The sequence below is a fragment of the Saimiri boliviensis genome, chromosome 16 (assembly GCF_048565385.1).
Source record: "Saimiri boliviensis isolate mSaiBol1 chromosome 16, mSaiBol1.pri, whole genome shotgun sequence".
NCBI classification, from domain to species: Eukaryota; Metazoa; Chordata; class Mammalia; order Primates; family Cebidae; genus Saimiri; species Saimiri boliviensis.
Genome location: NC_133464.1, coordinates 34,468,620 through 34,490,919, shown reverse-complemented (window position 1 = coordinate 34,490,919; position 22,300 = coordinate 34,468,620). Strand labels below are relative to the sequence as shown.

General features: G+C 36.8%; 1 protein-coding gene across 5 annotated transcripts in view; it reads left to right on the top strand.

The window, feature by feature from the left end:
* The window catches only part of SLAIN1 (SLAIN motif family member 1), an 89,975-nt gene that overhangs the window by 20,954 nt on the left and 46,721 nt on the right, over positions 1-22,300 (top strand). For 4 of the 5 annotated variants that reach the window (XR_012514339.1, XR_012514341.1, XR_012514340.1 and 1 more), the window contains exons 3-5: positions 18,315-18,464; positions 19,631-19,780; positions 21,927-22,268. Coding sequence is in view for 1 of the 5 variants with exons in the window: in XM_010341646.3 (XP_010339948.2) it covers positions 18,315-18,464; positions 19,631-19,780; positions 21,927-22,268 (642 nt within the window). In the remaining 4 variants the exon portion in view is untranslated. The remainder of the gene's footprint in view (positions 1-18,314; positions 18,465-19,630; positions 19,781-21,926; positions 22,269-22,300) is intronic. The other variant, XR_012514342.1, reaches the window with a different exon arrangement.

Below are 22,300 nucleotides of genomic sequence, written 5' to 3'. Positions count from 1 at the left end.
CTTTATTCATAACATAGTATAAATATTTAATTGGTATAATGAGAGCTTTCTATATTTTTGAAGTCAATAACTCTCAAAAGCATTTTTCTTTTTGTTTAGACTTAATTTCTCCCTTGGGCAGTCAGCATTTTTGAGTAACAGATATTATGGAGTGTTTTCTTTGAGACTAGGGTTGTTTCTTTTCATTTGAATATAAGTAGCCCAAGGGAATGGACTTTGTTTTGTTGAACACCAGTTCCCTAACTCCTAGAGGGGTACCTGACACAAAATAGATGTTGTTGCTAAAGCAAATGAATGTCTCATTTTTTTTTTTTGAACCTGATGTCACTATTACTACTGTTCCAGTTTTGGTTTTGAATAATTGAAGATGGGTCGAGGTCATTGCAACATTTTCCTTGTTAGCCACCTCTTATAGTCAGGGCATGGGCTAGTATCAGTTGAAGTGTCAGCTTGCAGTATTGCTTTCCCATTCATAAGCTTATTTACTTTAAAACAATCCGTTTTTATTTATCTTACATATTTCATTGCAAGGTGATTAATTGAAGTCCTTAGGAGTTATACAACTCCTTCTATATACGTAGAAATTAAAGGCACTTCACTAAGAAATTCACAGCCATGAGTAGGAGTGATGAGAGGTAACGAAAAGGGTAAAGCTGCCTTCTCTTTTTCACCCTCTTCCTCTCTGTGTGATACTTTTGTCTCTCATACTCTTCACTCTTTCATTGATAGGTAAAAGTTCCTTAATGTGAGCCTGAAGCTTCAGATGAGGTGCTGCTTATGTAATATTTGAGCCATTGTTTTTGAAAGTTGGTTCCTCTTTCTTGACCTTAAGGTTTTGAAAAGAAAATTCTTCAAAAAGTAAAGATTAATTCCCTTGTAGGACATGTGGAGAAGGGCACCGTTGTGAGGAACCAGAATGTTTCTGGTGGTCAGAGCTGGTCTTACACCCCCTTCTTCCTTATTTCTTGTTTCCTGTCTTTAGCCCAGGCTGTTTTCTTGGCTGCAAGTTAGCCACAGTGGTAAGTTAGCCATCCCTCCTTGTTTGTGGAGTAAGCATCCCCAGGAACTCATCTAAGGAAGGGTTTGTCAGGGTTGGTTTCTGTAGGTCCATCTGGCTGCATTTCTCCCAAGGTTGTCTCTAAATGCATAACTGCTAATGAGCTCGTTTGGATTGTAACTCCTTGCAGGACCTAAGCCTGTTTCTCTTCTTGCTGCCTACCTTTGTGATTTCACAGTCCTCAAAAAGCTTTCATGCTGTATCTGACAACTTTTGGAGCTGGATCTAGATAACAGAACTTGATAAGTTATAAGAGAATATATGGGACATAGTTAAGCTTTGTCTTGAAGTTATGAGAACAAGCTTCCTGCGCTTCTGTAGGACCTTTTTTTCTGAAGAAAATGGAAGAAAGGGAGGTTTTATAAGATTTAATTTTGTAGGGAGACAGCACCTACATTATCACTGTTTTTAAAATATTACTAAAAACATTTGTCTTCACAACAACAATTTTGCAACTTGGTTAAGGATTTTTTAAAAGATACAAGAGGATAATTATTTTTAGTATATATAATATATTCCTGCAGATGACTAATATATATCTAATACCTCTAATTCTCATAGGGAGTATTAATTGACTTCACTCTGAGAAACTTTTCTTTTCTTTTTTTTGAGACAGTTTCACTCTGTTGCCTAGGCCAGAGTGCAGTGGCGCAATCACGGCTCACTGCAGCCTTGACCTCCCTGGGCTCAGGTGATCCTCCCACTTTAGCTTTCCACGTAGCTGGGACTGCAGATGTGTGCTACCATACCTGGCTAATTTTTTGTAGAGGCAGGGTTTTACTATGTTGCCCAGGCTGATTTTGAACTCTTGGGATCAAGCAATCTGCCCACCTGGGCCTCCCTATTCTAGGATTATAGACGTAAGCCCCTATACTTGGCCCTGAGAAACTTTTTATTAGAAATTGCAAAACTTAGCCTCTTTTTCAAGCTGGTCTTTTAATATTCAAATTTTACAATTTATAAAGTCTTATATATCATGTAGTCAGCACAGTCAAGTTACTTAAGTTTTCTCAGCCTCTTTTACATTTGTATTTTGTAGTGTTATTATAAGGCAATAGATATTTGTAAATTAGATGAGATAATGCCTTAAATATTAGGTCTCTCAGTAATATAGTTGAATAGTGTAAATGGCTTTTTTGGATAATCTACAGAAAGTAATGTTAAAAGTGAAATAACATTGCTGAAAGTTAAATCTCCTGGCATCTCTAAATCTGCAGTCTGTCAGTATGAAGTTAACTAATAAAGCCTAGAATAGAATAATAACTCTTTCTTTTCACCCAAAACACTGGCCACTTGTTTGAGTTTGTAGTCTTTGACAAAGCTCAGTATGTTGGTTGGTTTTCCTCTTTTGAAGATGGTCCTAATGATGTTTGCTTTCCATTTGGAGGCACTCTGTTTTGTGAACTTCTTTTTATTTAGTTGTTAATGTATTTACCTTTTTCCAAGTAGATTAAGGATCTGAAAATGGAGGTCTATACCTAAAATTGTTTTTTGAATTACCAGTGCTTAATAAATTTTTCAGCATTTTTTATGTACTCAATGGTTTTTTTGTTTGTTTGTTTGTTTGTTTTTGGTAATTGACTAATTTGAGTATGTTTAAATTTCTTAATTTGGGCAAAAAAATCCAATTTTCATTGACCATTTGGTGTTGTAAATGGCATTCTACTAACCAAGCCAAAAAAACCCTCAAACCAAAACAGAGTTGTGTTCATTAAAGTGTTAGTTCTGAGCGTGGGGGTTTCAGTCGGTTTTGTTCATAGCTGTGACCCTTTCTGTGCCTGGAATAACTCCTATTGCACTGTAGGTGTTGCGTGCTAATTGTTGAATGAGTGAATATGCTGGAAGTTTTCACCTTAATAGTTATGCCTCATCCCTGCTCCGCTGTGATTGACAGCATGCCCCCTATTTCCAGGGTCTTGCCTAGTAAGTGGGGACATTTAGCAGATTTCACAGGGCTATTTTAGAAAGATTTCTGGAAATATTGAACATAAAATTACTTCAAAAAATGTGAGGTGCTACATAGATACACAGAAACATTCCTAATGTACAGTTTTTCATTTATAAATTGAACCTAAAATATGGGGAATCCTCTTTGCCTGGCTACTTACACTTCATAGAAAACTAAATGGTTTTTGGCAGAGGATGGGTATCTGTTTTCTCTACCTACAAATAAAGATACTTGTTAGGGATCTTACACTGAAAAGTTTTGTAAGTGTATTTTATTCAACAATCCTAGAAAATCCAAGATGGTCTCTTTACTTAGTTCTTTCATTTTTTTAAATTATATCTGTATGTGTTCCATTTCTAACTTGCCTATCTTTCTACCCCACTCCACCCCTTTAGAATAAAAATAACAGAACCACATAGAACTTTCATGGGTAGGATTAACTCGCATGCTATCCTAAATGGAAATAAGGCTGATCTAAGGTTTTTGGTAAATTCATTCATGAGGCTGGGATGTTAAATAAACAAATAATGATTGAAAGCTTATCTAAGTAATTTGAAACACCCAATATGTGGCTTAGTTAATTTGGGGCCAGTTGATAAAAGCTTATCTTGGCTTAAGGTTCTTGAATGTCCATAACTATTGAGTCAGGACAGGTCACATTTGAGCAGAGTAGGTGTACTTTTCACAAATAGTGGAGGCCTACACAATTACTATCCTTGGCTCATGTTTCGCTATGACCATCTGTCATTTCCTCTGGGATTATATGGTAAGGAAATGTGAATAGAAATTACCTCATTCATTGAGTTTTCTTTTTTTTTTAATCTTCATATGGTACCAGTTGCCAACCTTATTTTAGCTGTCATAATGGAGGGTTAATGTCCAAATTTAGCTGATGAAAAAGAAAGTTGTAGACTAATCCACAGTTCTGCAGGTGACCCTTTCACTTGTTAAAATCCACACAGATTCAACTGAGACGTTAAGCTTATCAAATGTCTGTCTTCTGGAAACTGTCCAGTCTCTCCTTGCTTTGCCCAAGATGTTATCTCCACCAGCTCATATTTCTAGTCTTGAGATGCTCTGTCAAATTTGGAACACAAAATTAAAACTTAGTCTGTAGGGTTCATTTTGGGTAAGCTCTTCTTTTTCCACTGGAAAAACAATCTGGAATCATATTGGATTTTTTTTGCAGAGACAGGGTCTCTTGATATATGCTTTTATTCCTGTGTGCTGAAAATGAAAAATGCCTCGTCATAGCTGTGGGATTTCATCACATCTTTATGTTGCTTTGTTCTTATGTTCAGAATAGCCCTGATGCGTTTGCTTCAGTCTTGGCAATGATTTAGTATAGTAACAGTTAATCAGGGAATCAGAGATTGTGCTTCTATGAAATTTGCAGGTTCAGTCCATTATACCCTGTAACCCGATATGTGCTTGCCAGATTTCCTTATATAATACTTCTTTCCTTTGCAAATTGTACATGTTTCCATGTGTCTTTTTTCTTTGGTTTCACTTTGCATTTCTACCATGATTTGAAAAGTGTTTATAAAAATAAACATTAATGGTTGTTCTGGTGAATTTATTGACATGTTATTTGGTTACCTATCTCCACCAAAGAAAAAATAAAACAATAGAGATTCTCTTAAAGTAGTTGTCTACTGCTTTTATACTACTGTGACAAGTGATTAAATTTTACTGTATGGCAGTGAAAGTTTTATTTTGATAGGTGTTGGCACCTTTTCTTGGGACCTCTACAGAATAGTCAGGTTTAAAGCAAGACTTTCTAGACTGTTTTTTTCTGAAACACTGGGGCCTGATCAGATGATTACAGTACGTGAAATGTGTTGAGTACTTATTAGGTACAGTCACAGTGCTAAGTACAGGGTGCAGTGGCAAGCAAGACAAGCTTAGTCCCTGCCCTTGGGAACATGCATTCTGGTGTGAAAAACAGATGACACAGATAGCAGCTCTTTGTTCTTCCAGTCCCATAAAAGAAGCATAATGATGCGAATGGGAGCCTAACCCAGGGGTATGGCCAGAAAATGATTTCCCAAAGATGTGAGGCATCAGCTGGGACCTGAGAGTAAGTGGGAGTTAAGCCAGTAACTAGTGTGTGTGTGTGTGTGGGGGGGGGATGTGTGTTTGTGTGTCCATCTGTTCATTCATCTGATGGGAGTTGGGGTGAGGAAGAGTGTTCCAGGCCTTTTCTGTCACTGGGTTAAACCATAACTGGAAGAAGAGTCTTTTAGACACTGGGGAGGAAGGATAGCAATAGTAAGTGGAAAGGGCCTGCAATGGGGTGTGATGTGAGGAATCTGCAGGCTGTTGTGGTGGGGGAGTCATGGAGGGAAATGACTCCAAATGAAACTAGAAACTAGACTTGTATGCAGCGTCTTCAGGGCAGTTAAAAATTCTGGGTTTTATCTTAAAATGGTTGAAAAACCTTTGAATAATTTTTAGTAAAGGAGTGACATATCTCTAACAGGTAAACTGTGGGCTATTACCTGAATTGTCTTAGAAGGCAGAGCCTTTTTTTGAAAATCTGGTGAACTGTGGAAAGTGAAATAGTGGTTCTAGAAATTCTTTGGAACATGGGTAAGGTTAGGTTTTAGCATTTTTAAAGGAAGTTTTTTTTTTTTTTTTAAAGGAAGATTCTTAGATAAACTTGAGAATGTTTTCTTCTTTTTCATTAATAACCCAAATTTCTTGTGTGACTACACATAAGAAGTGGTAGATGAAAATGTGGCCAAGTTCTCATGACACTTAATTTACTTTGGAAACATAAGGTATTGATTTGTTAATATTCTCAATTATAATACATGGAATCTTTAAGCTTCTGTATAGTAATAACTTTCATATATTTGAGTTTTGGAGCTTTTGTTAATTTGTGAGTTTAATTTTTTTTCTACTGTCATAGTTGTAAGGTAGTATTTTAAGGAACAGTGTGTTTAAAGATATTAGTCTTTTGAAATGCAGATTTGCAGTAATTGGATGTACACTGTGCTTGTATATATGTACACACATATGCATGCTCAGTCTGGTCCTTCATTTATATAGCATTTTCAGATAAATGAAGTTGGATCAGTAAAAGGATAGCTGCTGGGAAAACAAGCAATTAAATTATAAATTTTTTTTGGGTCATTTTTAATTTCTTAGAAGTACTGAAGGGGAGAATGGGCAGGGCTAAGAACCAAGCTGCTTCTCTGAAAGTTAACCAAAGGAATCTACCAAAATGGGATAGAAAATATGAGAGAAGTGAGGGGACAGAAGAAGACAGACCCAGAACCTCTCATGTTTCAACAGGAGTTGTAGAAGCAGGAACATACTGACCAAGGAAATATCAGTAATAATAGAAGAAAATTTCTTTGACAGGTCCTCAGGATGAACTAAGATAGATGAAAAAAAGCCATGTACTTACATCTCCTGGTTATTGAATTTCAGATTTTCCGGAATTAAAGATAAACTATTCCTCCGTTGAAGGGGTTCATCTATAGTATAACAAACTTCAGATATTTATAAGTAATATTGGATGCTAGATAAAAAATGAATATTGTCTTCAAAGTTTGAAGGAAGAAAGTTATTTTCAAACTATAATTCTGTACCAAAGCAAGTAAGTGTGGGAGCAAAAGGGAGATTTTTGGTTATGCAAAATCTGGATTTTATCTTAAAATGGTTGAAAGGTTTACCACCTTGTGCACTCTATTTTAGCATTTTAACAGTGGGAAAAGTACAAGGAAAAAAGATTGCATGACGGCTAGGAAACAGTGGCTTCGGAGATGACCTAGAGAAGCTGAGAGAGATGAAGGTGGTATAACACAGGGATTGACTCTCAGGCTTGCGATGTTCTTCACCTGGGGGTTGTGTTCTAGTGCAGAAAAATTACTTGCTTTAACTTGGTCCCGTCATATCTAGTGATTACCTTATAGCTATCTGGATCGCAGCTATAAAACAGAATGAAAATCCAATAAACCTTGACAGTGTAAAAATAGAACTATCAAATCTGGAGATGGATATGGAGAAGGTGCATATTTACAGAATAATTTTTCATGGTGGGAAATGAGATACCAGCAAGGCAATGATTGGTTTGTCTGTTGTCTATTTAAAGTTATATACTAATTATGTAATTGGATTCAAATTCTGAAAAACACAGTGGAAAGTGGGTCTGGGTGGGAAAGGAAAAGACTCCTGTTTTAGGCCATTAATGTATATTTTAGTGTTATTTTGTGTGCAAGCATTGTAATAAAATCATGAATGGGTTAGTTTTAGGACCAAAGATAGTTTTCCCTGGTTGGAACTCTGAATTCATATACTTACTTTTTATCATCTCTCAAGATTAGTGGGTCAGAGATGTTTTCTGTCACTGGGGTAAGCCGTAACTCAAATAAGAGTCTTTTAGTCTCGGAGACCTTGGGGTGAAAGGATTATTCAAATTCTCTTCTCATCACTCTTCCATTCAATAACTGACAGTGCTTTCTAAAAAGCCTATTGGGCTTGGATTTGCCACCATGCTTTACCCAGTCATAGGTGTGAGGACTCCTAGTAAAAATTTAGTCTGTCCTTTCAGAGGGAGGGCCCTCTGTTTTTAGACACGAGATTATTTAGCCTATTTCTTCACAGAATTAGGTTCCATAACATATTGCTTACCTTGCCTCATGATTGCAGTGTAGAACCTGGAAGTTACTATAGCAGGTCATCAGCTTGCATGGTAGCTGTAGTCTCAATTGGAAGCACCATCTGTAATTTGCTTGATGACGTCTCATCGTTGACAGATTATTAGGTCACTCTTCTCCCTTGTTCTTTTCAGAATAAATTATTACTTGTCCACAAGCCCTCTTCTCACAGTCTGTGTCCATTTTTATTATCCTTAAGTTTGATTTAAACTATAGCAGACAGACAGATCTAAAGGGAAAATGGCTTCTATAAAAAGGAATTTTTAAACATGTCTTTGAAGTATAAGTACTACTACAATTTTTTTTAAATGGGAAGTCTGAGGATGACTTGTGAAGTTGTAGCTGTCACTCCAGGCCTGGATGATACTGGATTTGATCTGTGTATGCTTAGAGCTGTCGTCTTATCTTAAGTTTTGACCAATGATTAAGTGGAAACAAGTTGATAGTCGAGATAAGGTCCCCATTCTGACTTTTATTTTTCATGTCTACCTTGAGACTGTTGTTCTGGTTAGAGAAGTCCCACAGAAGGATCCAATAATAGTCCTGAGGGAAGAGCATTAAATGTGCGATCGTACAGCAGGTTAAGGTCTGAGAAGTAGATAAAGTCTAATCCTTTAATTATGATTAAATGCCTTATCCATTAAGATTATGTTTCCTGTTAAAACCTAAGAAACATTTGACCTATTAAACTTAATATCAGGAACAATTATGAAACTCTGATTTCTGTGGAATAAATGTTACTCAGTAGTACTCCTTGTGCAACATGGTGGAATTTGTAACTCTCATTCAACAAATGTTTAGGAAGCATTTACCTGTACAACTTTGTACAACAACTGCTTTGTCACTTTCAAACTAAATATATTTTAAAGCTTAATCGTAATATCAAAAGTGACTTTCTTCATTAACTCTAGATATTAGTTACATATGAACTAATGAACTCTCATATTGGGTATTTCTTAAAGATGGTATGTAAATCATGTTTAAAAATATTAAGTTTCAAGTACAGTGAGAAGATTGAGTGTCTATAATATCCAGGGATCATAGGTACTCATATATGATGGTTAGTGATTTTTAAGTTATTACGTTCATTGTCATACGTTGAATAAATGGGAACTGCGGGAAAAGTTACAAACCAACTTTCTGATAAGTTTTTCTTAGCTCAATTTGAAGACTGTGAGACTTGAGTATAATGACTAACTTACTCTGATTGAATAGTTTCTAAGGCTACCAATTAGGTACATTTGGTATTTCTTCCACCCTTCTCTTACACACATACACTGACAAGTACATTATAGTTGACTCCTGTATTTCATGCATGTCTGGGAAAGAGTACTGTGAACAACTGTTTCAAAGTAGTAGGACTTCCTAGACCCCATATGCTTGTTTATCAGGTCGTCAAGCACTGTGGAGAAACTAATGCTACTCAAGTTTACCCAATAAAAAATATTGAATCAGATAAGCTGCAGGCCATATGTTACTACTCCAGAAGGATTGCTCAGGTTGGGGCTGAGTCAGCAGTGCTTACCTACTGTTGTGAACATACAGCCTTTCCAGAAAGCTTGCGTCTCAGTCTGTGCAGGCAGAGTTTCTAAGAGTGAACCAGTAAATTGCTGTCTTCACCTTGGTTTTTGAATTCTTTTGTTGAAGTATAGTCTAAATATTTGAGTGCATCTGTGTGCCAAGAATTTCTATAGGCTCTAAGTATGTAAAGATATATCACCTAAGAAGTTTATACCTGAGAGGATGTTTATGGAAATGGAGATTTTCCTGCCCTGTTGGTTTATGGATTTGGTTCTGAATGCTGCGGTCTGGATGAAACTTCCTGCCAATTTAAGGGAGGATAAAAAGTACTAAAAGAGCTGATGTTTCTTGTACCTTCACTGATCTTAGGCCATTCGGTAACTGGTATTTATAAAGGGCTAGAAGTTGCATTCCTCTGCTTGGAACTGAGGCTTGCATGCCTGTTGTATAAAGAAAGAAAGCAGAAGGATTGAAAATCTTGTTAACCTTGCCTCACTTACTTTTTTCTTATTTTCTAGGACTCTGGTAATGAACATCATTATTTAAGAGTAGAGATAAATAAGTGAGAACTATTGACCTACCCTGATCAAGCTTTTGAAGGTCAGGCAGTTGCTTCTGAGTCGGTAACAACTGAGGAAAGACTAAGTCTCTGTAGTTGTCTAGGTAGACACAGCGTAAGAAGCGCGCCCATTGTTTTGAAAGGACTAGGTTAAACTTCTTTAGAATTAGGAAAAGTGAAAAGTAGAAAACTCTGAGACTCTTTTCTCCTACCTGGCTTCTAGAACATTTTCTTTCAGAATGTGGGATATTGACTGGGCGCAGTAGCTCACACTTGTAATCCCAGCACTTTGGGAGGCTGAGATGGATGGATCACCTGAGTTCAGGAGTTCGAGACCAGCCTGACCAATATGGTGAAACCCTGTCTCTACTAAAAATACAAAAATCAGCCAGGCATGGTGGCATATGCCTGTAGTCCCAGCCACTCAGGAAGCTGAGACAAGAGAATTGCTTGAACCTAGGAGGCAGGTCGCAGTGAGCCAAGATTGTGCCACAGCCCTCCAGCCAGGGCGACAGAGCGAGACTCCATCTCAAAAAAAAAAAAAAAATGTAGAATGTTTTTGCTACAACTTGCTGTAACTTTTTCATTTAAAAAAAATTATCGTTTATGAATGTATCCTATAGGTTTTCATCTTGTAACCACAAGAACCCTGTTTTATTTCTTCCTACAAACATAACTTTTTTCCAAATGAGAACATGCCAACATTTAAGGTGTTATCAACATTTAAGATGTTATGATTTGCTCCAAGTTGCAAAACTAATCTGTGGCAAGGTGAAGACTGGAACTCAGGCATCCTAAGTGTCCTTTCAGTCTTCTTTTGTTCTTCTTTACAATACGTCGTGGAAAAGTGTAGTAAAGAAGTATCCTGCCGGCCATCACTGCTGTATCTCAACACCTGATACTGTAGTTACAGCCCTGCACATTTTTCTGAGTGACGATTCTAAAACTGGTAATGTGTGTTAGCCCAGGTGCTGGCACACTATGGCCTTCTCTGGTTTTCTGCCTGTACTTGTATGGCCTATGAAGCTAAAATGTAAGACATTAAATGGCTTTTACGTTTTTTAATGGTTGAAAAAAAAAAACGAAGACTATTTCACATCCCATGAATATTAAATTCAACTCTCAGTGTATATAAATTAAGTGTAGCTATGCTTCAATAAAACCTTTTCATTTCAGCTTTTTCAGTGGCTGCTTTCATGCCATGATGTCAGTGCTGAGCTGGTGTGAAAGAAACCCTCTGGCCAGTAAAGTCTGTAACACTATTAGCTGGCCCTTTACAGAAAATGACCCCGTGGCTGTGCTCTGATTTTGGATCCAGCCTTCCAGACCCTATCGAACTCTTCTTTTCGGGACCTTTCCCATGGTTCCTGAAATTCCCAGTGGAAGATTGTCTTCAGTCACTGGGGTGGTTTTTCCCCTCTTAATTATGGTAAATTCATTTATTTTGACATCACCATGAATGATATGACTCTCACACAGCCACTATCTGAACCTGAACCTGTAAGACATAAATACCCTTAACAGAGTGATAAAGCAGGCATGCGAACATTTTCAATCTCAGCTCGTGTGTTGGGATTAGTATTATTCCAGAGATATGCTTTAGCCAGTCCCTTTTACTTCTTCAGGATAAACCATTTTCCTTGTTTCCAGTGGGGGCCATCCCAGGCTATTACTACATGAGGTTCTTTATTCCCAGCCTCTGGAATAAATATTCTCGGGGTATTTATTGCCTTAAAACTTACAGATTAAAAAGCTTTAAACTCACCTGCATCTCCCTCATTCTCTGTATTCTGTCTTTACCTCCCTGTTTCAGAGAAAGTGAGAACCCTCCCTTTCCAAGGCTGTTCCCCTTAGCTCATCTCTGTCCCATTCCTGTGATCTTCAGGATCTTTTTTTCCATGCTTTTCTTTTTCCTTAGACTCGTCTCTGCTGTTTTCTAGTCATCAAGGAGACCTCTCCTTGATGCTAAAAGCCATCCTCCCTTGAGCCTTATGCTCCTCAAGCTACAACCCCCTCCCCGCTTTTAAAAAAATGTTGATAGCCAAATCTCTCCTCAAAGACTTCTTCCTCGTCTTGTATGTGCCTGACCGGCTAACACCGATTTTCCCTTATGTCTTCTGCTGAATCTGCTCTCATCAGTGGCCTAGTGGTTCTACCATTAGCCTCTCCTCGTCCTCCAGGCCCTCTCTACGTAGTTGCCACTGTTAACTATTAGCTCTCATGTTGAAATTCTTCTGCATTAGCCTTTTTTTTTTTTTTTCCAGCTGGGACTCAATGCATCTTTGAGCTTCCTGAATTCTTCTCCCCAAATCACCTTTTTCAGTCTCCTTTACTCCTTCTCTGCCTGTCTATTCTAAATTGTTCCTTCCAGTCCCTTCTTTTTACCTTCTGTATGCTCTCCTTGGGTGATTTAATTCATGCTTCATCTAACACCTATTTGTTGATATACCCTGAGTCTCTTTTTCTCTCAAGCCCTCTTCCCTGAACTCTAAGTCCATACTAGACACAAGTACATAGGCATTTCCAATAACTCTTATCTTGAATTCAACTCACTTTTTTCTTTCATCTAAGCATGATTATCACATGGTCTCCATCTTAGTGATGGCATCAGTGTCTCAAAAATGATAGCATTAGCTTCGGTCTCCTTTGTTCCCCACTCCCTATATTCATTGGATCACCAGATAGCTGCACTTTAGCTCAGATGTGGCTCATCAAACCTGTTCTCCCCAAAAGTTCTGCTTGTGCTTTTGTTCAGGACCTTGTCATATCTCACCAGGTCTATTATAAAAGCCTCTTAACTGGTCTCCCAGACATCAGTCTCCATGCCCATTGAGTTCATCATTTCTGTGACTACTTATGTCATTATCATAAAACATAATCTGATCATGTCTTTCACCTTCTCACAGTCAAAACACTGACTGTTCATTAAAGTGTAAACTGTTCATTAAAGTGTATGCATACAAGGCAGTGCAAAACCCAAACCTACCAACCTCTCCAGGCCTGACTCTCCTCTTATCTCCTATGCTTTAGTCCAAACATTTGCCATTCCCTGAATTACACTGCTCTTTCATGTGTTTATGCTTTCATATGTATTACTTCATCTATAATGGTACCATATCCTGTGAGATAAGCTCCTCAACCTTCAAGAGCCACATTAAACATGATGTCTCCTGAAGTATTCAGATTCCCCCAGAAAGTTAATCATAGTCTTTACTTGGCTCTGAGTGTACTCCCCCATGGTGCTTTTACTGCACTTACAATATGACATCATATTTCCTCTTACTTGCTTCTCTTCTATAGTAGCTGATCTTTAGAAATTGGAGTGGGAAAGAGAGAACAGTCACCATATTTTATTCCTGTCAGCACCTGGGTATGCTATAGCCAAATAGTTAGTGCCTACTTAAATGACTAGATAAATGAATTTTAAAAAGCAGGTGGGAGTTTAGGGGCCAGGCAGACTTCTCAGAATGACTGGGGAGCAGGGAAATGCCACTTGCTGTGTGTATCTGTGGAAGATATTTAGGTAATTGCTTGGAGACTGACCTTTGATGTTTTTTGGTATCCGCTGCCAAATGTTGAATGAAGGAATGACTCTAGATGTTGTAAACATTGGGTGTGTGAATCATTCTGGAGTACTGTGTGTGTGTGTGTGTGTATGTGTGTGTGTGTGTGTGTATGTGTGTATATATATATTTTTGTGTGTGTGTGTGTGTATATGTGTATATATATATATATTTGTGTGTGTGTGTGTGTGTGTGCGTGTGTGTGTGTATAGGTTTTGTTTTTGTTTTTGTTTTTGTTTTTGTTTTTTTTGCTCGGGTACAGGGCATTACTTATGAAGATTTAAATGCAAGTTGACCAGATCCACAAGGCAGAACCTGGATTAGGGAATGAGGGAGAATATAAATTTGGCTTGCTGGGAAGAGAGCCATGAGCAAGGAGACACAAAACCATGACTTATTTAGAAAGTAAGCTGTGAATTTTAGTAAAACAGACCTAAAGTTTGCTGCTAATGGGTTTTTATTGGGTTTGCTAGGTATTAAGCCCAGTACACATTAACTGTTTTTTCTAATGCTCTTCCTCCCCCCACCATAGATGGAGCTGGAAGCCATTATCCTCAGCAAACTAACACAGAACAGAAAACCAAACAATACATGTTCTCACTTATAAGTGGGAGCTGAACAATGAGAACACATGGGCACAGAGAGGGCTTGTTTTCTAGAATAACTTCAGCCCAATGAGAAATGTGGCCCTACTGTTAGAACTCAATAGAAAGAGTGAGCGTACTGGCTTCCAGGGCTTCCTCACCTAACTGAAACCAACTCAGATGCCGTGTTACTGACAGTAGAATGTATAGAAATTCTACCAAACAGCCTAAACAGAATTGCAGCTGTTTTGTAACTGTTTCTTTGATTTTAAGAAGTGGTAGAATTTCCAGATTTTGAGGCAGCTTTGTTGCCTTCTTGCATGGTTTTCCGCCAACTAGCGTGCTTGGCATAATCCTTTCTTTTAACTGTGTGATGCAATACTGTAGAAACTAGCTTATCTTAGTGTCACCTGTTCAACCACTTTTGAGTGTTTGTTACCACAGTCACAGATCCTAGGCCTTAGTAATATAAGATCATTTAGTTGGAAACCAGAAGATTGATACAAAATTCAGCAACTTAGTAGTTAACTAGGAAGCATTAATGAAGTGCTCCTCCAGGTATGTTTTTCACTGAGATTTTAGCTGGCTTTGATACATCTAATTAGACTATTGCTCGTCTTCAGAGTTAACAGAATTATACTTAAGTTAAAAAAATTGGACAAAGTTACTTATATGTCAGAATAGGAGTGGTAGAATCGTTTGAAATAAGGAAATCTTAGCCAACTTGCCAAAATTATGACCACATTTAGCATTTATTGAGTGTATACTGTGCACCAAGTCTTGTATTAAGCACTGAAATGACTGTAGTGAGAAGAGAGTGAAAAGGATTGTTGCCAGAATATATTGTAGTGTTGCTTTATTTTTGAACTCTTTTAGTTTGATGCAGTACCGACCTTTTGAGGCTTCTAGTTAAGATATTAAATCAGTTTTTTATTATATGTGAATTAAGTAATTGCTTTCTTACATTTGATTTTGATTATGTGTAGAGACATATCTATTTAACAACAATATGAGTATTTCCTCTGAGTCTAAGCAAAGATGATCAAGGAGTGGTAGGAATGTCATTGTTTCTGGGAACTTTTTGTTGGTCACAGAATAATTTTCAAGTGTGACAAATTAAAGGAACTTAGGCTGTTTCTTAAACCCATTCTGTCATCTGCCTTTTTATGATTTTCTTGATTTTATCACTGGAGCATTTATCAAATCTAGTTTTTTTGGTCATACTTTGCTTAATGGTGTACAAAAATAACTACAGAGATGTGTTTTAATTTATTTTTTCAGTCAGGCAACTTTGAAACTATACAGAAAATAATAGGCCAATAGTCACCCTCAACTGAGTTTGTTTTTTTTGGCAAAAAAATGAGGTATCAGTCTACAATGTAGTACTTTATCACATTCATTCAGTTGAGATGATTATCAGACAAGGGAGGTGCTGTAGAAAGTTTAACCAATAAGGGTGCATCCTTAAGGTAGCTTCAGAGACACGGTAGAGGTGGGCATGAGGTAAAATGGCAGTTTGTAAGGGTGGTAGCGAAATGAGCCTAAGTACCTTTAATGTCTTGCATTTGATGAAAAGCCACTGAGGTACTTTAATGGACAAGAGTAACACAGTTAAAGTACATGACTAACACTATTTTGGTAGGGACGTTCAGAAGAGGTTTGCTCAGGGCAGTGTTGGTGGCTGGAAATTTGCTGAAGAGCAGGTTGCACTAATCTGGTGGGAGGTGGTGAGTGGGTTAAGGAAGCTGTGGTAGAATTAGAGAGAGCATACAGAAAGAAGTGTTCTGGGAGGCAGTTTAGCTTAAGGCATTTGGGAAAGAAAACCGTGCCACGTATCATACATTGATTCAAAATGTGTCCTGATTGGGGGCATTTTGATGCTATTCTAGGGATTGGAATTAAATGAAAAAATGCATAGGCTATGCCACTTCCAAGCTTGTGAACCCCTCCACCCCTTTAAAAAATATAAATAGAACTTTGGAGTAGGAGTATAGGGAAATTTAACTGTTGTTCAAAAATGCATCACCCATTTTTTCTCTTTTGGCAAAATTGCCTTACTCCTTTCTTTAGAGCCATCTTGGTCATCACCGAGCCTCTCAAATCATTTAACATCATTTCGTATGCCAAAACTCTATTGAAATAATTGATTGAAAAAGATAAAATTGCTCTTTTTTTTTAAAGTTCTTTTCATTTGTTTTATTCTTTATAAAAATGCTTCCTGTTACAGTTCTTTAGCTATGTAGTGAAGAACAACCAGGATGTGATAGCTTCCACTCCTTTCCCCCTCCTCCTCCGCTGTAACCTTGGGCCCTACTGGAGCATTATTGTTTTGTGAGCTTGCCTCTACAATAATTTACCTCCCCTCTCTGAAAAGCTTCAATGCTAAACAACAATGCAGAGCATTCTTTCTTGCAATAGACGCTAATTGTGTTCTTAGTTGGGATCTTGCTGTCATAGCCACAATAACTGTGTCAATTGTGCGGGGAGGCTGGGTCACAGTGGTTATTGTACCGAGGGATGAATGCTGCTTACTTGTGATGTGTTGCCGCCTGCATCTGTGGGTGAGAACACGCAGTTACTGTAATTTGCCTGGCGAGTGATCAGACTGGTATAAAATAACATCATCTGTTAAGCAGGATAGCAGTCACAAAGAACTATTGGCCTTTTAAAATATAGAATTTTTAATGAGAAACTTTGAATAATAGAGATTGAACATGTGAGAACAGCTACCTAGTGTATGTTGCATTTTTAATCCCTAGTTTGTAGTGTATTCTGGAGTCAAGTTGACCTACATAGAAGAGAAGGAACTAGGAGTGCATGACTGTGTTCTGGCTGAGATTGGGAAGAGCTGTGTAAGCACTGTAAGTTAAGGTTGGATAAGTGACATACGAGACTGGTGTCAGTTGGAAACCAGGTTTCACAGGTTCACTAAACGTGTGGATTCTGAAAGTGGTGTCATTGTGAGTGTAGTTTCCTTGCGTAGTTCTTCCATATACCTAAGGAAAAGATATTTTTAATGTAATTGTTAGAATGTGTTGGTATATAATAATTCTTGCTGAAGTAAAAGGAAACATTTTGTTTTTTGAGTAAACTTGATGGTGTTTTGCAAGGATCTGAAGAATCCCAGTTTGGAGCTGATTATTTTCTTGACTGTCCACATCACACAGTTTGTTCTCTCTCCATCCTACTGCCCATTTTAAAGCACTTTTCAGCTGTCTGATTGCTCATTAGCATTGCTCATTAAAAGTGGTCTGGGGGCATGCATTTCAAAGCAGTCCTTTTAATACTTGGTTTTTCGAGTTTTGTCAAATTCCCAGTGAATACAAACCAAGTTATTTCATGAAGTTTAGCCTCATTTATATTTTTTATATCATTACTTCTGCTTAGTACGTGTCAAAATGATTACTTTTCAGAAAAGTGAATTTTGCCCAGCACATTGATTTGTCATGACAGATTAAACTATGTTTGGTGTGACTTAAGCTTTTATGATTTGGGATTTTTTTGTGTGCACAACCCCAAGAATATGGAGAGACAAGGGATGGTAATTTTGGAGGGGAGAAGTGCATTAATTAGACAAGTGAGGTTATATAAGAATGAGACCTTCTGCCCATGGCTAGTATAATTCCTTTCTGTTCATTATTTTAATTTAATATCAAAATAGTGTTAAAGTAATGACATGTACATGCCTATCTCTAAAAGTCACATAAATAATATGTATGCTTAATGCAGAAAATTTGGAAGATTTTTTTTAAAGAAAAAATCCAAGTGATCACAAATAGTCTCTGTACCTGCCACCTACAATAGTCGTTGTTAAGTTCTGGTGTAGATACCCTTCTGTTACTTTGTACACTGTTTTCCTTTAAACTTTGTTTTGGACTCAAGGCCATCTGGAAACACAATAGTCATTCTAAGTTCCTCCCATAATCCGAGAATGAATTAACATGAAATATTATCAATATTTTCTGATATTAAATTAGTAGGAAAAGTATAGAATTACATATAGTTAACATTAATATTTCCCATAATTCCTAAAGGTTATAAATTTGAGTTTTTCTTTTGACACTAATCCTTTTTTATATTGCAAAACAGTAAATCCTTATGTGGAAATAGAAAATTGAAAACATTTCTAATGTAGAAACTCAAAGTGCATTTTCATTATTAAACAGGCATGTTGGCTTTAATCAAAGTAAGATTGATGTATTTTTTTTAAATGAATGTATAAATAGGGTCCTATTTCACAAATTGTTTGTTTTTTATATATTTTTTCTTTAGATAAGTGGAAATCAGTTAAGATAGTCTTATGAAAAGTTGCTTTGTCTCTCTGTCTCTTTTTTAATCTCTTCCCTTTCTCCTTCTGACAAGTCAACATCTGCTTCCGTATAGCTAACTGGTGCTATTTTCTGCTTCTATGACAGCTAGCCGATGGCGGAGTCTCTTCTCTTCAACTGCCTCACTGGCTTTCCCTTATAGTCCCGTTGCAAGACTCAGCCCTTATAGCAATGGCATTAATACTCCCAGCTTCTCTAAAACCTCAAATAAAGCAATACTAACACCTGAAAAAACAGGTAATATTTTAACTTCTTGACTAGCTGCTTGCTTTGTAATTCAGTTACTAAACACAGCTTACATATTCATCTTTCATTGAAAAGCTTTAGAATAATCTTAGAATGGAGAGTTTGTGCTGCATACTTAAAAACTTTGAGTACAAAAAGACCTAGCACTACTTTGTACTCTAACACCATTGATCTACTGCTCTCAATCATATGTAGCAGATTGTCTTCCATCTTTAGCAAAAGCATATGTATGCAGTTCTGTGTTTACAAATGCTTATGCGCTTTTAAAATTAAATGTCAGACACAATTTAGGTAGTTTTTAATTATTCAAGATTATAAGCCTTTATATATATTTTTTATTTTTTTCTGATAGCTTTTAAATTTAGCTCAGACTATGGAGAAGAAAACAGTCATAGTGGCTTTTTATGAGATGAGGATCTCACCATTTTCTTATTTTTCTCAGCATTGGTGTGATTCCTTTCCTATAGCCTTCTTCTATTTGTTCTTTGGTTCTTTTATCTGAAGCCACTGATTTTTTTTTTACTTTCATGGGTGGCTGTAAGTCTCCTGTGACTACTCTCTGGTCTATATTAGGTGGGTTTTGTATATGTTTCTGCATATGTATGTGCACCTTTTAGATGTGATATATTCTTACCCATTTGTAGCACTGCTGTTTGTACTGACTAACAAATGGACCAGATTAAAATTTAATTAAAAATATATAATCACTTACTGTCAGACAAGTATGTTTTATTATTAAAGTAAAAATGAATATATATATTCTTTTTTCCCCCTCCATGGAACCACCAGTAAAATGAATATATATGTTCTTATACCATGCCTTTAGATATATACGTATCTAATAGGATGAAGATTTTAGCAGTAATTTTTTTATTGTGATAAAAAATAATGTGAAATCTACCCTCTTAACAATTTAAGTATATATTACAAAGTGACTTTTCAAATTCTGAGAATTGAATTTGAAAACAATGAACAAGTGGTTTCGTATATATGAATTGTGAACATGTGATATGCATATGGACCATTAAATGGTGACATGTTGGTGATTTTTGTGACATGAAAACATGAGAAAAATTGCTGACCATTATATGAATTGTAAAGCCTATATAGGTATCAGCCCTACAGATGAAAGAACACACATTTCCTTTGTGTTTCAGGTTACAGTTCCAGGGGCTCCCCGCTCAGTCCCCAGTCATCTATCGACAGTGAGCTGAGTACTTCAGAACTGGAGGATGATTCTATCTCCATGGGATATAAATTGCAGGACCTCACTGATGTTCAGATCATGGCTCGTCTGCAAGAAGAAAGTATGTGTTCTTTCTAGAAAAATGAAGCTTCCACTTGGAATACACAGGGAGAGGGGGAGGTTTAGGCATTTTTCTTCAGGTAATGGGCAAATAATGAGATTCTTTCTCTCATGCTGTTCTACTTTTTAGGTGGTGCAGGTAATATGCTTCTTACACTATCACGAGGTGGTAAGACCTAGTCTGATCAAAATACATTGATACATGGACGTTGCTGGTATTGCCACTATAGAAATAGATGGACAGTTTTCTAAAAAACTAAATGTGCAACTTCCATGTGGCTCAGTAAACTGCATTCTTGGATATTTATCCCAGAATAGTGGAAATTTGTGTTCACACAAAACCTTGTACATGAATGAATGTTCTGAGTACCTTTATAGCCCAAAACTGGAATTAGCTTAGATGGCCTTCAGTAGGTAAATGATTAAACCAATCATGCTACATTCATACCATGGAGTACAACTCAGCAATAAAGAGGAACAAACTACTGATACACACAACATCTTTCTTGACGTTCCAGGGAGTCATGCTGAATAAAAATACTGATCATAAGAGACTGCATTGCATCATTCCAGTCATATAATATTTTGAGATGTTAGAAATGGAGGACAGACTAATGGTTGTTGGAGTTAGGGATAGGGCTTAGGGTCTCAAGAGGGTCTTGAAGCTGGATATAGTTATAAAAGGGCAACATGAGATTTTTACAGTGTTGGTACTATGCATTGGTGGATCTTTGGATCTGTAGTTAATAAAATTGCATAAAGCTTAATATTCTCTCTGTCTCTCTGTCTCTCTCTCTCTCTCTGTCACACACATACACACACACACACACACACACACATACACACACTCTTTCTCTCTTTTTCTGTCTGTCTGTCACTCACACAAATAAACCTGGGAAATCTGAATAAAATGGGTGGATTATATCACTGCTAATACCCTGGCTGTCATAGTATTCTATAATTTTGCACAATGTTACCACTGGGGGAAACTGGGCAAATTACTTTTTTTATTATTATTATTATTATTTTTAGCACTGGATGTGAGTCTACAGTTATCTTTAAATTTCATTTAAAATGCATTGACATACTTCTCAGCGTACATAATTGTGAAAGAGTAGATAAGTAGAAACAGGATAGTTTGTCACTGGTTCTTTGATAAAGTTACAAAAAATAATCTGGGAGTGAGCTAGTTGAAGGGCATTAATGGCATCAAAAGGCACAGAACTGGAGTGTTTGTTTTGGAGTTATCTTTTCAGCCAACGTAAGTAGAAATAAGTATCATTTAAGCATAATGATTTCCTGCTTTCAGAATTAGTCAAGGCTACTATGAGAAACATGGTAATGCTTGTGCAGGATCTAATAAGATACATTTTTAAGGGGAAATATAGTTATCTTATATCATTATTTAGTAAAAGCAAATTTAAATACTCTTTCTAAAAAATATATAGCTGAAAGAGTGTATGTCAGTTTCAAAAGTTAAGTAGTCAGGGCTAGACTACTTTTTAAAAAACTGTAGTACTGACAATGGGGTGAATAATGAGAACTTTGTAGTTTCACTATTTTTAGATGATTATAGGATGCCCTAAAACTATTAGAAATGTTGAAGTGTCAGTGTGCTTTGAAAGAGATAATATTAGTAACATAAAAGAACAACAGAAAGATGACTTTGTGGGAAAATATTTGTACCTCAGCTTTTAAACTTTCTCTTTGACTTTAAAAGTTGGGGATGGGTAGTAGAATGACTGCCTACTTTTTTTTTTCCTGAAGATTTTAATTGTTTTTAACTCATAGCAAACTATTCATAATGAGATGAATATTTCTTTCTAAGTTCCTCTTCTAAAATAACTCTTGATTTGAAAAGGGATCATTTGGAGAAATTTATAGACATGAATGAATGAGCTGTGGCAGGTATATATAATCTTCACTGGCATTGGGGCAATCTTTTTGCAAAAGAGAATTGTCCAATATTAGGTATCTGTTCATTAGGCAAATGTGATTATTATCTTGGGATTTAGTAAACTTGAGAGCAAGATAATAAGTCTCTGTGCGTAATCTGTTTGCCACAATTTTTCCTCTAATATTTGATTAATTATAACTTAATGTTAGCTAGATCAAAATACACTAGAGCACTATTTGTTATTTTATAGGTCTCAGGCAGGATTATGCTTCTACTTCAGCATCTGTATCAAGACATAGTTCCAGTGTGTCATTGAGTTCAGGAAAAAAAGGGACATGTAGTGATCAAGAATATGACCGATACAGTCTGGAAGATGAAGAGGAATTTGATCACTTGCCACCACCTCAGCCTCGTCTTCCAAGATGTTCCCCTTTCCAAAGAGGAATTCCTCATTCACAGACTTTCTCCAGCATTCGGGAGTGTAGGAGGAGCCCCAGTTCCCAGTATTTTCCTTCAAATAATTACCAGCAGCAACAGTATTATTCACCTCAAGCCCAAACTCCAGATCAGCAACCAAATAGGACCAATGGAGGTAGGTTATATGCTTTTTTGATATTTGATATG